Source organism: Vulpes vulpes, chromosome 6 (genome assembly GCF_048418805.1).
Source record: "Vulpes vulpes isolate BD-2025 chromosome 6, VulVul3, whole genome shotgun sequence".
Classification (NCBI taxonomy): Eukaryota; Metazoa; Chordata; class Mammalia; order Carnivora; family Canidae; genus Vulpes; species Vulpes vulpes.
This window is the reverse complement of record NC_132785.1, coordinates 129,513,483-129,529,125: the sequence shown is the minus strand read 5'-3', so window position 1 is coordinate 129,529,125 and position 15,643 is coordinate 129,513,483. Positions and strand designations below refer to the sequence as shown.

The following is a 15,643-nucleotide window of genomic DNA, read 5'->3' as shown; positions in this document are numbered from 1 at the left end:
CCACTGAGCCACCCAGGGATCCAAGAATAGTTCTTATGTACAATTATTTTGTATTATTCTAACTTCTAGGGGCGCCTGGATGGTTCAGTGGTCGAGCATCTGCCTTTGGCTCAGGGCATGATCCCAGGGTCCTGGGATTGAGTTCCACATTGGGCTCCCCGAAGGGAACCTTCTCCCTCTGCCTATGTCTGCCTGCCTCTCTCTCTCTCTCTCTCTCTCTCTCTGTCTCTTGTGAATAAATAAAATCTTTTTTAAAAAAATAGTATTATCCTAACTTCTAGAAGGGAAGCTATTTTAAGATCCTGATGTGTATGTGTTCTGACACTAGAGAAGAATAATTATGCAGATATGCAGATAAACCTACATTCTAGCCTGAGCATGTTTTGTTCCCTGTAGGTTGGAAATCCACGTGTAGAACTCACCCTCTCAGAGCTCCAGGATATGGCAGCTAGGCAACAACAGCAAATTGAAAATCAGCAGCAAATGTTGGTTGCCAAGGTGAGTTGTAAAGCAGAGGTGGGAAAATGTTCAAAAAGAGTGTTCTTCAACGGTTATTTTAGATTGGAGTTACTGCATTCACGGGTACCACTTGAACCATGTCACGGAAGTATTGAACAGTATCTTTCTGTCTTTGTGATCTCTTCTGTAACGATAAATGAGTACTGCAGCTTCTTGAAGTTAGGAAGGTATCAGAACAGGACTCTTGACTTGTACATTCAGACTCCCCAGAATAGGAAATGGTTGACCTTCATTCATCAACTGGAGATAAAATTTGGATGAAGACACTGTTCATGGGCCCCTGAGACAATGACAGTGGGTTATCCAGGCTTCCCTTTATGCCAATACACAGAGTTTGTTTGGTTTATTACGATGCAGGGGAGTTAACACTTTTTATGTACACTGAGTTCTGCATTTGTCATTGAAATGCTGTGACAAGATTTGAAATTATTCTTGTCACGGACTAAAAAAATCAGACCTATCACTTACGCATGCTGGAGAGTATTCATGTTGTAATGATTTTGAATGTTCTGAAACTGCTGTGAAAAACTGAGATAAAATACGTAAACATTTCTGCCAGGGTTCTTGTTGCTTCCTCATAGAGAGAGTTGCCTGAGAACCACTTTTCTCACTTACTGAGTGGGCATAGAATTCATTGTACTAGTCACTTCTTCATGGATATGTAACAGCATAAATTGAATTTGTTTTTAAAAGTTGTCTTGCAAATTTTATTGGATTTACAAGAATAAAAAATAAGAGTTAAGTAAATTGGGAAGTATTTCATCCCATTAATAAGATGTCTAGGATGAAATGTACATAGTATTATGCAATTATAACATTTCTAGTTTAGCTTTTTATTTCCAAATATTGATCCCGAGTATTACTAATAAGAAGATTCTTGGGTATTTTCTGCAGTGTAAATGATAAGTTAAATCTAATACAAGTATGTGCTTCACATATTCAAGTATGTGTTTCCTTACTTTAGAATGCAATGTGTGACTTGCATTGTCACACTTAATCCTCTTTACTATGGTCTATTTTATGTCTATGTGTGGGACCGTGAGTATTTTATGTCCACTCTTACCCTCAAAGCATGTTTTTTATGAATAGGAAAAAGGCTATTGAAGAGTACTGCATATATTTATTTTTTTTAAAGATTTTATTTATTTATTCATGAGAGACACAGAGAGAGGCAGAGACACAGGCAGAGGGAGAAGCAGGATCCATGCAGGGAGCCCAATGTGGAACACCCTGAGGCAAAGGGAGACGCCCAACCTCTGAGCCACCCAGGTGTCCCTGTACATATTTTTATTTTAGGACTGTCCTGTTCTTGTTTGCAGAATTTTTCATTAGTTTTCTTTTTTTTTAAGAAATCGGTCTTTAAAAAAAAAGATTTTATTTATTTATTCATAGAGACAGAGAGAGAGGGGGGCAGAGACACAGGCAGAGGGAGAAGCAGGCTCCATGCAGAGAGCCTGACATGGGACTCTATCCAGGGTCTCCAGGATCACGCTGTGGGCGGTGCTAAACCGCTGTGCCACCCGGAGCTGCCCTTTTTCTTTTTTCTTTTTTCTTTTTTTTTTTTTTTTTTTGCCCTTTTTCATTAGTTTTGAAGAAACTATCCCTAAAGAAAACAAGCACTTCTTGACTATCCATTGTTACCTAGCAAATTAGAGGTTTTTTTTCCTTACTGATCACCTTGTCTGTTTTCAACATAAGACCCTGTGCTGGTCAGTGCCCATTTCCTTAAAGAGGTAACTAAGGGACCTTGGGAAGCTGCTTTGTGGCAGCAGGAAACGTTGACCTGACAAGCAGGAAACTAGGGCTGGGATGGGGCTTCCCAGACAGGAAGGAGAGGAGATCGTATATGAGTGCATGGGACACACAGACTTGACGTTCTCCTGCTGGGAGATGTTCTGAGGAAGCATCTTGATAAACCAAGCGGTGTAGGTCAGCATGCCTAGTAAAATGCACTTGGAAACGTCTCAGACTCTCACTGATATGTGCCCAGTAGTGTTGGCTCTGTGTGGGCTGGTGTTTGCAAGATTGCGCAAGCATTTCTCTAATATTCATTAAGATGGGTGATCCATTGGGAGCCACTCAAACCATCTACATGTATGACCGTGATCACGTGCTTCAGATCACATTTCCCTGTTTCTCTCTTTTCCCAGGAGCAGCGTTTACATTTCTTAAAGCAGCAGGAGCGCCGCCAGCAGCAGTCTATTTCTGAGAATGAGAAGCTTCAGAAATTGAAAGAACGAGTAGAAGCCCAGGAAAATAAGCTGAAGAAAATCCGCGCCATGAGAGGACAAGTAGACTACAGCAAAATTATGAACGGCAATCTGTGTACGCTTGCGCGGCCTCCCTCATTACCCATGCTCAGGCATGGATAAATGAAAGAGTCCAGCTACGGACACTTTCAGACACAGACTGGTGCCAGATCTTGCTATAGGAAGTGCACTGAGGTTTTGCTCTGTTACCTGCATCTAAAAGAACGGGATCAGTTAGGTTAAGTGGTTTGGGAAGGTCCTTGGTTGCATTTGTAATTTATTAGCTGCCCTCTGGGCTGGGGTTGCAGGGCCATGAGACTGCGCTTATTATGAGGGTTTATTTTAATTGAACAGCTTGAACTTCATCTGGGTAGTAAGATAAACAATACAAATGCTCACTTTTTATTTTTGTGCTTGTGGATTCTTTGTTGTTTTATTATCAGTTCGTTTAGTGCCTACTTTGTGTTACAGTGACAAGCAAGACAGATTGGATACCTGCCCTTACAAAGCCTTTGCTCTGTGGCTGCATTGGGATTCCTAAGTGGCCTGGCCAAGCCAGCCTCTGGACGGGTTGCCCTCACTAAAGAATATCCAGTAGTCACTGCACATAAAGTTTGCCATATGGGCAGTCACATCATGTGTTCCAGAGGCTTGTTGAAAAGTGTGTTGGATTATGCATATCACAGTTCTCCCCCCAAAGTCTGGCACTAGATGACACTAGAGTTGAATGTATAGAAATGAAGAAATCACAAAGCCAAAATAACAAAATACTCTGCGGAAGAAAAAAAAAGACTATCAACTAAGATATGTTTTTTTCTTTATTGCTGGGAAATTATAGCTGCTGAGATAGAAAGGTTCAGCGCCATGTTCCAGGAAAAGAAGCAGGAAGTACAGACTGCAATTTTACGAGTTGATCAGCTCAGTCAGCAACTGGAAGATTTAAAGAGAGGCAAGCTGAGCGGGCTCCAGTCTTACAGTGGCAAGCTGGCAGGACCGGCAGCAGCGGAGTTGAAGAGACTGTGCCAGGAGCTACAGGTGACTCGCAGGGTTTGGGGAACACTGACATTAAGCATCTCTCAGGCTTTCTTCCTAATGTGGGCCGAAACCTCAGAAAGTGGAGACAAGTGAATGGCTTCTAGGGTAATAGTAGGCACAAACTGTGCTTACTACAAAGAGTTTTTAAAACAGCTTTAAGATATAATTCATATCGCATACAATATACCCATATACCGTGTACAATTAAGTGGTTTTTAGTATCTTCATAGAGTTTTGCATCCGCTACCACAGTCAGCTTTAGAACATCTTCATCACCCCCAAAAGAAGCCACGTGCCTCTTTGCCATCACCCCCACCACCCCCTATCCCTAAGTAACCATGAATCTACTTTCTATTTCTCTGGATTTGCCTATTCTGGAAATTTCATATGAGCAAATCATACAATATTTTGGTTTTTTGTGACTGGCATCTTGCATTTAGCATGTTTTCAGTAAAGAAATTCAGTACAGAATTTAATTGACAATGTAATGAACTAGGGGAAAAATTAAGCTTTAGATGATATTCAAGGTCTCTGTGTTCACTGTGTTTTGATGAGATAGATGCCTGTTGTTACATCCTTGTCCCACTAAGCTGGGGCCACTCTGACAGACCTGCACAGCCTGGGGGACTGAAGCACAGACACTGATTTCTCACAGCTCCCGGGCCTGGGTCCAGGATCAGGTTCCTGGTGAGAATCTGCTTCCTGGCTTCTTGCTGTGTCCTCACAGTTTGGTTCCTCTCCTTCATCTTATAAGGGCACTAACCCCATCATGGAGTCCCCACCCTCAGAACCTCATTTCAGCCTGCTCACCCCAGAGGCCCCACCTCCCCATACCATCAACTTGAAGGTTAGGGCAACTTATAGGTTTGGGGAGGACACAGACATTCAGTTCAGAACAGCCCTCAAGATTTCCATTTCTCAGAAGTTATTCAGCAGGTGATTTTCCAAGCCACAAAGAAGTTCTACAGTTCTGTTAGCACTTGCCAGAAAAATTATTCTGTCATTTTTTTATGAAATGAAAATATTTAATTACAGAGAGTGAAATGCTTTTGTTGCCATTAAGTTCTCTAACATAGGTGCATAGAAATAAAATGTAGGAATTTTAAGCAATTGTTAAAAGTACAGAGTTTTTTATTTTATTTTATTTATTTGAGAGCGAGAGAGTAGCAGAGGGAGATGGAGAAGCAGGCTCCCCACTGAGTGGGGCTCGATCCTAAGACCCCAAGATCATGACCTGAGCCAAAGGTAGATACTTAATGACTGAGCCACCCAAGTGCCCCAAAAGTTTTTAAGGATATTTGTGGTGAGGTGTGATTAATGTAGGATATTTGCTTAAATGTATCCATTTGCAAGCTTCCTGACTAGAGTCTAGGCTGCAAAGTTCATATTGTCTCCTGTCTGGTGCACACATGTGAGTGTTCCTAGTACACGTGTGCCCCTGGAGGAACTTAATAAGCCTTAACCTTACAGTGCACATGGATGCCTTCTGTGGTTCATTTGTTTTTTTAAGTGCTGGTTACCATCTGCTAGAATAATACCCGTACATTCCAGCGGGCAGGCGAGACCATCTCTTGTAAATTTCCTGCTGCCTCCACGTAAGATGTTCATTCAGTGCACTGTGTGGAGTAGAGCAGACACCTGTCCTCTGGTCCCTAGAGGACATGCTCCAGGTGGGTGTCCATGACATGCCTTCCCGGGGCCATGGTGTCTTGCATTCATTGCTGGCACCAGTCGCTCTGGAAATAGAAAAGCTGTTCTGGCCTCATATGTGCTATAGCTGTGAATTAGCACAGGGGAGACAGTGCATATATACAGATACACATAAGTACTTGATGTTGCTTTTTCTTCTTGTTTTACTTTCCCTGGAAATGAGCATTTGACTGTTTAATGCAAATCATGAAAGTTGTATTTTTATTTTCAGATTCGTAACCAGCTTAACCAGGAACAGACTTCAAAGCTCCAGCAGCAGAAGGAACTCTTAAATAAACGCAACATGGAGGTGGCCGTCATGGACAAGCGGATCAATGAACTGCGTGAACGTCTTTATGGGAAGAAAATTCAGGCATGTGAGAAAGAAAATATTTGTGTGAGATAAACTAAAAATGATTCAGCACACAATTGTACATCTTCACTATAATGGCATTTTGCTCTCCTGATTTACCACAGCTGATAAAACATACATTGGCCATAAACCATAGAAAAAAATGACAGCAAAAAGCTCTCTTTCCAAAACTACGTTTATTTCCTGATGTCTGGAATCCAAACCAGCACTGTCCACAGCCACAGCTGGTGTTCCCCGCCCCTTGGCCCCCATGCAGTCCTGTCCCCTCCCTGGGTGACACTCTGGCTCTGGTGTTATACTCTACCACTGTAAGCCGTGCCATGTGGGCATATTCCTTGACCTGTGTAGACTCGTGTCCTCGCTATAAAGTGAAATGTCCTCCCTGCCCCCGCAGTCGTGTGGATTCTTAGAATAACCCCCATGGAAGGGCTTTGTAAACTCTCAAGCAAAGTGCTATGTAAAGGGTTAGTGTCTTTTAAAAAGCTTTGTTTGGTATTTTGACTTTTTTTGGGGGGGGTATTTTGACTTTCAAAGGTAATAAATGCTCTGAAAAATGAAAACAGTACAGAAATAATTGAAGGAAAACATGAAAGTCCTTTCCACCCTGTTCACATTCTCCAAGGATGATAGTTTTAATGATTCTAGTCTTTTGCTTAATACAGATGAAAAGGTATTTAATTTTATTTTAAGATTTTATTTATTCATGAGAGACACAGAAAAAAAGGCAGAGACTCAGAGGGAGAAGCAGGCTCCAAGCAAGGAGCCTGATGTGGGACTCGATCCCAGGAATCCGGGATCAGGCCCTGAGCCAAAGGCAGATGCTCAACCTCTGAGCCACCTAGGTGTCCCAGTATTTAATTTTTAATTGAAAATGGACTTGTAGGAATTATATCATCCACACTGTTCTCCTCATTTTTTGTTTTAACTGCAACATAGGTATCTTCCCAGGTCATTACCTCACTCCTTTAGCAGCTTCTGTATAACATGCATGTCCCAGGGCCTCTGGCCCTTCGCCAGGCTAGGTGTCCCCCAGTCCTGCCATTATTCTTGGCATTTCAGTGAGCACGAGCATCCTCAGAGTTTGTGGGAGAAGGGACCGCTGTGCACCATATCTGGCTGGACATCACTAGTGGCATCAGGGTTTGAAGGAAGCAGTGCCTGCGTGCAGAGCCCGAGTCGGGGGAGCAGCCATGAGCTAGCTGGGACCCTCAGCCACAGGCAGTAATTGGTGCTTTCCCAATGTGACAAGTGGCCTCTGGTCAGCTGCTGCTGCTGCTCTGAAAGCAGCTCTCGAGAGGCCAGTGTGGGCGTCTGGGCTTTTCCAGGGGTGGGTGGGTTAGGAGGGTGCCAGAGGAAGAGGCCATTGCCCCTAGTTTGAGTGTCATAAGAGGTAGTGTCAGGGAAAGGCTTTATTTATAGATCAGTCTCCTCTTGTTTTTAACCAGAGGGTCAGTGGGTAATCTGTGTAACTCTGTTTTCAAATAACCGCTTTCCTTTTTCTCTCAATGAGCAACTGTGTGCGTGCTCTCCACACTTGCTCACACAGCGTTCTTTAGTTGTGCTCTGTCAGTCAGGGCTCTTCTGGGAGATGGAACGAGGAGGCATAGGGAGACTGATTGATGGGTGCGGAGATTGACGTTAAGTGATCGGCTTGCATGGTTGTGGTGGCTGCGCCCCTGAACTCTGCAGCCTGGACACACAGGGGACTCTGGGTGCTACTGCTCAGGGCGGCAGGTCATCTGCAGGCCACTTCCTTCTTTCTCTGAGCACCTCAGTCTTTGCCTCTCAAGTCCTTTGACGTGTTGCATGCAGCCCACCCACATATGGAGGGTGATCTGCTTCATTCAGTCTATTGATTTAAATGTCAGTCTTAGGTAAAACATATCTTCACAGCAACATCCAGACATGTTTGACCAAATATCTGGTACCATGGCTTCACAAGTTGACACCTAAAATTAAGTGTCACAGATGGCTAGGGAAATGTGACTTCTTGCCTTCCACCTGATAGTTCAGGTGATCTTCTTGAAGAAATTGGTGACTCTGCAGAGATGTGGCTCCACCCACAGGTCTTAGGCACCTTTGGGCAGTTGTGAAAGTCCTGGACCCTCTCTCCAAAGTGATATGCTCATGTATGCAGAATTTTGCAAACAATTCTAGGAGCTTATGGATCTCTCACAGCGTATGTGGGGGCCTGTGAGGTATCAGTGATTCTCCTGTTAGATCCCTGGTATGGACCCTCTTGTTAGGCAGCATTACGTGATCACTGTTCTTGTGGCGTCCTTGCTGAGAATGGCAGAGCTGTCTTCAGGGATCTTGCCAGAGCCTCACCTGGTGCCAGGCCCTGTCATTGTGCCCTGCATGGCTTGTTCAGTCCTTACAGGAAGCCTTATCTTGACTTTACGGACATGGGCACAGAGGTTTAGAGACACTAAGTCACTTGCACTTGCCCAAGGCAGCACAGTGAGTAAGCAGCAAAGCAGGGTTTGAAGCCTGGCTCAGAGCCCAGACTTTGACTGAAGGCTCTGCTCACCTAGGGGAGGGAGAGCATCCCCCAGGTAAGAGGGCTCCATGGAGGTGTCCTGGAAGCTGTTCTGTTCTGCCCTTAGCTCTTGTCTCTCTCGGCTCACAGATGGGTAGAAGTTATCAAAGAGAGAATCACTCAGATGGGACTTGGGTTGTGGCCCTTCTTTCGACACTTGCCCTTTCTAGGTGCTGATTTTTCAGGGTGATAGAGCTTCCTAAGGGCACATTATTTAGTGGGTGGCTCAAATGAGAACAGTCTAGGGTGCCTGGGTGGCTCACTCGGTTAATTGTCTGCCTTAGTTCAGGTCATGATCTCAGGATCCTGGGATGGAGCCCCGTGTCAGGCTCTCTGCTCAGTGGGGAGTCTGCTTCTCCCTCTCTCTCTCTGCCCCTCTGCCTACTTGTGTGCACATGCTCACTCTCACTCTGTCAAATAAATAAATAAAATCTTAAAAATAAACAAATGAGAGAGCAGACTGTCACACTATGATTTCTTTTAATTTAGGGGAATCTTAACTCTCATTTCTTCTCGTTTTATAGCTGAGCCGTGTGAATGGCACATCGTCACCACAGTCACCGCTGAGCACACCTGGCAGGGTTGCTGCAGTGGGGCCTTATATCCAGGTTCCCAGTGCCGGCAGCTATTCCGTCCCAGGGGACCCTGTAAAGCCCCAGTCTCTCACTATTGCCTCGAATGCTGCCCATGGAAGATCCAAATCCGGTGAGTGGCCTGGGTCCTCACCTTGGGGGAGAGCAACTGAACAGGGAAGGGGAGCCCTGGAGGTCAGCAGCTTCAGAAGAGGCCCCCACAGTGCACCCCAGGCTCTGCCCACCCTTAGACTCCCCCAAAGCACTTTGTCTTCTGGGCAGTGTGTGAGAGTTGTGTGCCACCACAGTAATGATATGACCCCACATTGAGAACACATTCTCTTTACTGAGCTGAATGTCTTTACTGTGTGGCTTTTCAAACATGAATTACTTAAGACCCGATCCTCTCATGCCACGGGTTTTGTTTACCCGTGAGGGCATTTGAGCTTGCTGCTCCTGCCAGCACAGGCATGCCTGGGCAGAGGGGCAGCCTCTCCATAAGCAGTGCACTGGGGCTGCTCTTTCCTTCCACCACTCAGCATAGTCATGATTGATCTAGAAGTCTACAGACCATCACTTTGACCCTTGGCTGCACTGAACCGTGTGCTGTGACCAGCACCATGCTGCCGCGTAGCTCTCCCGATGGGATGCTTCCCAAGCAAGGGCAGGGCAGGTGCTTCAGAGAATCTCCTCTCCTTGCTCAGAAGAAGGTGGTTGTTTCTAAGCATTAAGAAGCAGAGCTTCTTTGCAGTGAGACTTCTTTATGCTGTGCTGGCACATTTCCCCGTAACACACGGACTCTGGGAGTGCAGTGCTGCTGTGCAGCGTTCCTTCACTGAGCTGTCCTGAGGGGTGATTTCAAGTTTCATGGTAGATCCGTGCCGTCTCCTGTCTGTTTGCTCGTGTTCCCTTGCCTGGCACCTAGTCTGAGCAGCAACAGGTCTGCCCCTCCTGCAGTGGGGCACAGGGCTTCTTCTCACCCCGGCTCAGCTCTCTCCACGACTGTGTCTCAGCAGCCACAAGGAGCACATGGTCCATGCGAATCTCTAATGGCAGCTTTCTTGGGGAAGCTCTTACTTATAGTTTGAACCACCCTACAGTGGGAGTAGATATATCTGTTCCAATGGCAGATTATTCGCACAGCCAGCTACTTCTCTGCTGACTTCATTTTACATGCTTCCTGAGCTGAGGACGGCTCCCATCCCCTCTTCTCTGTGGATGTGTGCTGGGCCGCCTCGCAGGCATTGCCAGGGCCCGGAGAATGTGTCCCACAGAAGTTCAGCCATCGCCTAGGTCTTTCCACTATGGTGTAAGATGATTGGACACAGGCAGGCGTGCACACCCCCCACACGGGAGACAGAATCTTGGCCCAGACCTGGAGCTGGGAGGAGAAATCTCCCTGGGGGGACTCTGACTCATGCTGTCGACTGTCCTTCTGGTTCCATGTCACACAGATGGCCATGGGAAGCCCAGAGTGACTGGCTTGTGGACAGTATCAGACCTCGACGTCGGGCCTGACTGCAACTCCTCAGGGCACTCTGCAAACCCGTTTGCAAACCGTATGTCGGCTGGCAGGCCCAGTGGGGGACTCTGGCCCTCTCTGATGCTGCTAAATCAGCAATCATTTGTTTTCCAAACTGACAAAGGTCTGCTCATCCCATCTAGACTTGGAAAAAATTCCACATTTCCTTCAGTAGACAGGTGTGGAGTTTGGGCTGGACCACACACACCAGCTCCTCCTCAGGAAGGGTTTCACAGGTGCTGCACAGCAAGGGGTTTTTTTATTTTGTTTTTAAGAAATTAAGATGATTTTTTTTTCTGAGTTCATTAAGGACTTCAGATTTGGCTCCTATACAAGAACCCCCCATCATACTTGAAGATAACCATTGCATTATAATCTTTTATCATGCAAATAAGTGATCTTTCTTCTGCACCCCCTGCCTCACCCTGAGGAAGGAAATTCCCAGTCCTACCTTCAGTCCCTTTGTGGCTGATGTCCATAAAACCTCCCATCGCTGTGGGGTTCAGAAGCAGCTGCTGGCCACACTCCTTGAGGCCCCTGGGCTGGCCCTCCCACCCTCCCTCCCTCCCAAGTCGGCTGGGGCTCTGTTTCCCCATCAGCCCAGAGTGGCCACCTCTGTGTATCCTTGGTGAACCCATGTGCTTCTGGCCACACGTCCCCCAGTTCTAAGGTACAACCAATGGGACATGAAGGCACACACACTTCTTGCCTGGAAGAGGCAGACCAATCATGCGGAGCAAGGCGGTAGTTTGGACTGGGGCCTCGGAATGCCTCGCCAGCACCCTTGCAGTCTGGCCAGAACCATTCTGGACCCTGCTGCCTGGAGCAGTGGGAGACTGCCCCGACCGGGCCCAGCAAGGGCGCTCTGAGGCTCTGCCCCCATCACTGCATGAGAGGCACCCTCTGGGCTTGTTCCCAGAGCACCTGTGAGCATTTACTCAGACTGTCTCCCGAGTCGCAGTTCTTGGTGCAGGCACTGTTGCTCTAAGAAGAGCGATTTCCCTGCTGCTCGTGCTGGGTGGTGGGGGCAGGAAAGAGGAAGTGCTGTTCCTGTCAGAGGGCTGATTTCCGTCGGTTCCATGTGGCTGATGGCTGGGGTCTTTCCCACTTCAGCCCAGTCCTGCATCAGTGCCTGCCGTGGAGAGAACGGGAGCCTGAGTCCGGCTAGAACCGGACTCCTGCAGATGCTGTAACTTATGTCACTATGACTGCTAGGAGGGATTGCTTCTGCACCTTTCTCAGTTTGGAAAATGCTTTGTTTAAAAACAACAAAAGAGCATCTTTTCAGCAGCTTTCCTAAAAACACGGGTTCGACTAGCTTTCTAATCACTGCAACAGAATGATAGCTTGCTACTCCAATCAATGGGAATTTGTACTGGCCTCTTGTGATCTTGAATTATTCTAACAAATTAAAGCCAAATTCTTCCTTTAATGTGCAAGTAGTACAGGTCTAACCTGTTGTGAAGTCAAAAGATAAATTTTTTAAATTGCTGTATGTAATTGGTTTTATAAGTCATGTTTGAAAAGTAAGGGCCGAGGCTTATTTTATTTATTGGTGTTGATGTAGTGGATTTGACCTGTATTTATTTATTATTTTTTATTATTATTTTTTAATTTTTATGATAGTCACACAGAGAGAGAGAGAGAGAGGCAGAGACACAGGCAGAGGGAGAAGCAGGCTCCATGCACCGGGAGCCTGACGTGGGATTCGATCCCGGGTCTCCAGGATCGCGCCCTGGGCCAAAGGCAGGCGCTAAACCGCTACACCACCCAGGGATCCCTTGACCTGTATTTAGATAGGGGCCTGGGAAGGTTTTCACAGTCCGCTGGCCCCTCACCTGGGTTGCAGCAGCCCCATGCATGGTGATCGAGTCTCTGTACACATGAGAGAGATGCCTCACCAGCACACACCACCCTCGGGTTTGCTGTGTACCAGCCTGTGTGTGGGGAGGGGGGGCAGTCAGCCGCCTGGTTCATGGAGCCCCCATCAGGATATGATCTCCCAGAAGATGATCTTTGCTTCTGGCCGAGGGTTATTAGGTGCTTGCTCCCACTAATTTCAAGAAAAATTTTATTCAAATTCTGTGTTCTTTTCAAGCCAATGATGGAAACTGGCCAACACTGAAACAGAATACCAGCTCTTCAGTGAAGCCCACGCAGATCAGCAGTATGGACTGGAAAGACCCAAGCATGGAGGGTCCCCTCAAGCAGGGGGCTGTCTCAAGCCAGCCGACGCCTTTGTCAGCTTTAGGAGCCACAGAGAAGCTGGTAGGCTGTTTGTCTTTATCACAAAACACCAACAATATCATTTCTGCCTTCATCTTCATCTAAGGGGTGACAGGTGTCATGAAGCAAATTAATCCTGTTAGTGTCTAAATATGACCGCATCTGAAGAAGTTCAAGGACCCTGAGCCAGCTGAGTGGTGTGCAGGTGTAATGCTTTGCGGTCAGGATTGTTCTGTTGCAGATGGGCACCAGGCCCTGCTGTGTTTGATTCCCACACTGTGTCCTGTGCCTGGTCGCCTTCTAATTGGAAGGATTACAAGTCCTACTTTGTATTCTCTAATGACTATGGATAGAAATTTGCTTAACTTTTCAAAGGGTGACTTTGTTTTTCTTCTTAACATCTAAATTTAGGGCATCGAGATTGGTAAAGTGCCACCCCCCATCCCTGGTGTCGGCAAGCAGCTGCCTCCAAGCTATGGGACGTACCCAAGTCCTGCTCCCGTTGGCCCTGGCTCCACAAACTCCCTGGAGAGGAGGAAGGAAGGCAGCTTGCCCAGGCCCAGCGCAGGCCTGTCCAGTCGGCAGAAACCCGCCCCACTGCCCCCCACGGGCAGCAGCCACCCTCCAGGTTCCTCACAGCAGATTCAGCAGAGGATTTCCGTGCCACCGAGTCCCACATACCCGCCAGCAGGGCCTCCTGCATTTCCAGCTGGTGACAGCAAACCTGAACTCCCACTGACTGTGGCCATTAGGCCCTTTCTGGCTGATAAAGGGTCAAGGCCACAGTCCCCCAGGAAAGGACCCCAGACAGTGAATTCAAGTTCCATATACTCCATGTACCTCCAGCAAGCCACACCTCCTAAGAATTACCAGCCCGCAGTGCACAGCACTTTAAATAAGTCTGTTAAAGCAGGTACAGTGGGTTTGTCCTTTTCTCTTGGGGCTAACAAACTATACTTTTCCTTAAAATGCCAACCCATAGTCTTACGTTTGGGCCACATACTACTTAGGATTAAAACTTGGATTCTTACATACAGTGTGGCCTCAGGTATCTGTGTGAGATGGGGGTAAAAGATGACACACACGGAGCTCTCCCTTCCTATCTAAGTACCTGCCTCCCCGTGGTATTTGGGTAGCCCAGCTCCTAGAAATTCCTCTCTTTCTCCTGCTTCATGGAAACTTGTGCAGGAGCTTTCCAGGGGTTGCTGAGGGGGCTCTGCCCAGATGTGGTCTTCTCGCCACCCTGACAGTAGCTGAGCCAAGCCCCTGGAGGGAAGGCAAGGATGTGTGTGCTGAGAGGGGGGGGGGGGGCACTACCCCAGAGTCCACAGGGGAGAAGAGCCCTGATGTGGTGAGGGGCAATCAGCCCTGGGAGCTGAGGTGTTCTAGGAAGGCAGGTGAGAGAACAGAGCCTGGCTTCATGCATAGCAGGGCAGGTGGTGCTGTGACCAGCCCACCAGGGTCCTGCGGGTCAGGCTGGGCTAGGGCCTCCGTACACGTTCTTGGGCGCGTGCTTCCAGACTCGTAGGAGTGCCCAGCTCCCCCAAGCCCCAGCGGAAGCTCACTGCTTACTTTGGCAGGGCTCTGGCCCCGTTCTCCACAGCTCCTGGGCCTGCAGGCAGAGCCGTCCTGTCCAAAGCAGCCTGTGTTTCACAGCATGAGACTGAACCTGAGGGTCACATGCTCTGTAGAGATGGTGTCTTCCTCCTCGGACAGAAAACAAGGAGGGTTGGTTTGGGAAGGTCGGGTCTGCAACCACTCTTTTTTTCTTTCTTCTGTTTGAAAAAGCCCAAACTCTAGAAGCCCAAATGTAAAAACCCGTAAGAGAGACACTCTACATTCCAAAAGGGGTCGGGGTGGGGGGTTTGAACAGAGGGTTCCTGGGGGATTTAAGAGTAGGTCTCAGCAGCACCACAGCCCTGCAATCACAGGGACTTAGTTGTCCCTGTCCTGTCTCCTCCAGTGTACGGCAAACCCGTGTTACCGTCCGGCTCAACGTCCCCCTCGCCACTACCGTTTCTTCACGGGTCGCTGGCCACAAGTGCATCGCAGCCCCAGCCGCCTTCCGAAAGTGCTGAGAAAGAGCCAGAGCAGGACAGCCCAGCCCCACCCGGAGACAGCGGCACCGGCACTGTGGAGAGCCTGCCACGGCCGCTCAGCCCCACCAAACTCACACCCATCGTGCACTCCCCGCTGCGCTACCAGAGCGACGCCGACCTAGAGGCTCTGCGCCGGAAGCTGGCCAATGCACCGCGGCCCCTGAAGAAGCGCAGCTCCATCACGGAGCCCGAGGGGCCCGGTGGGCCCAACATCCAGAAGCTGCTATACCAGCGCTTCAACACTCTGGCAGGAGGCATGGAGGGCACCCCTTTCTACCAGCCCAGTCCCTCACAGGACTTCATGGGCACCCTGGCCGACGTGGACAATGGAAATACCAACGGGAATCTGGGAGAGGCCAGCCCTGCCCAGCCCACAGCCCCGCTCCCCGCTGAGCCTGCCCCATCTTCGGACGCCAATGATAATGAGCTCCCTTCCCCTGAACCGGAGGGCCTCATCTGTCCCCAGAGCACCCACCAAACCGCTGAGCCCGCCGAGGATGACAACAACAACGTGGCCACAGCCCCATCCACAGAGCAGGTCCCCAGCCCTGGGGCCGAGGCCCCCTCACCAGGGGAAGACCAGGACCCCCAACCACTGCCCCCTGCTGTGCCCCCGCCAGGAGCCTCTACGGTGGGTGTCGTCCTAGACCAGGGCCACGGCTTCCTGCTCGGCCAGCCAGTGTTTGTGGAGCACCTGCCCGTGTTAGCCATAGCGCTGGGGGCAGTGGGGCTTGCCAGACTCTCGTCCCTGTCCCCACTGAGGCCGAGGGGGAGGGCAGTACATCAGTACACAGATGGGGCTCTGGAGAAGCACAAGGCT

The 15,643-nt window shown here is 48.5% G+C and overlaps 1 protein-coding gene across 3 annotated transcripts in view; it reads left to right on the top strand.

Moving 5' to 3' along the window:
• PPP1R13B (protein phosphatase 1 regulatory subunit 13B) overlaps positions 1 to 15,643 on the top strand; it is an 89,323-nt gene that overhangs the window by 69,164 nt on the left and 4,516 nt on the right. For 2 of the 3 annotated variants that reach the window (XM_072762423.1, XM_072762421.1), the window contains exons 5-13: positions 397 to 498; positions 2,670 to 2,844; positions 3,607 to 3,803; positions 5,725 to 5,865; positions 8,929 to 9,109; positions 10,431 to 10,535; positions 12,597 to 12,766; positions 13,136 to 13,637; positions 14,688 to 15,454. In XM_072762423.1, coding sequence (XP_072618524.1) covers positions 397 to 498; positions 2,670 to 2,844; positions 3,607 to 3,803; positions 5,725 to 5,865; positions 8,929 to 9,109; positions 10,431 to 10,535; positions 12,597 to 12,766; positions 13,136 to 13,637; positions 14,688 to 15,454 — 2,340 coding nt within the window. The remainder of the gene's footprint in view (positions 1 to 396; positions 499 to 2,669; positions 2,845 to 3,606; positions 3,804 to 5,724; positions 5,866 to 8,928; positions 9,110 to 10,430; positions 10,536 to 12,596; positions 12,767 to 13,135; positions 13,638 to 14,687; positions 15,455 to 15,643) is intronic. The other variant, XM_072762422.1, reaches the window with a different exon arrangement.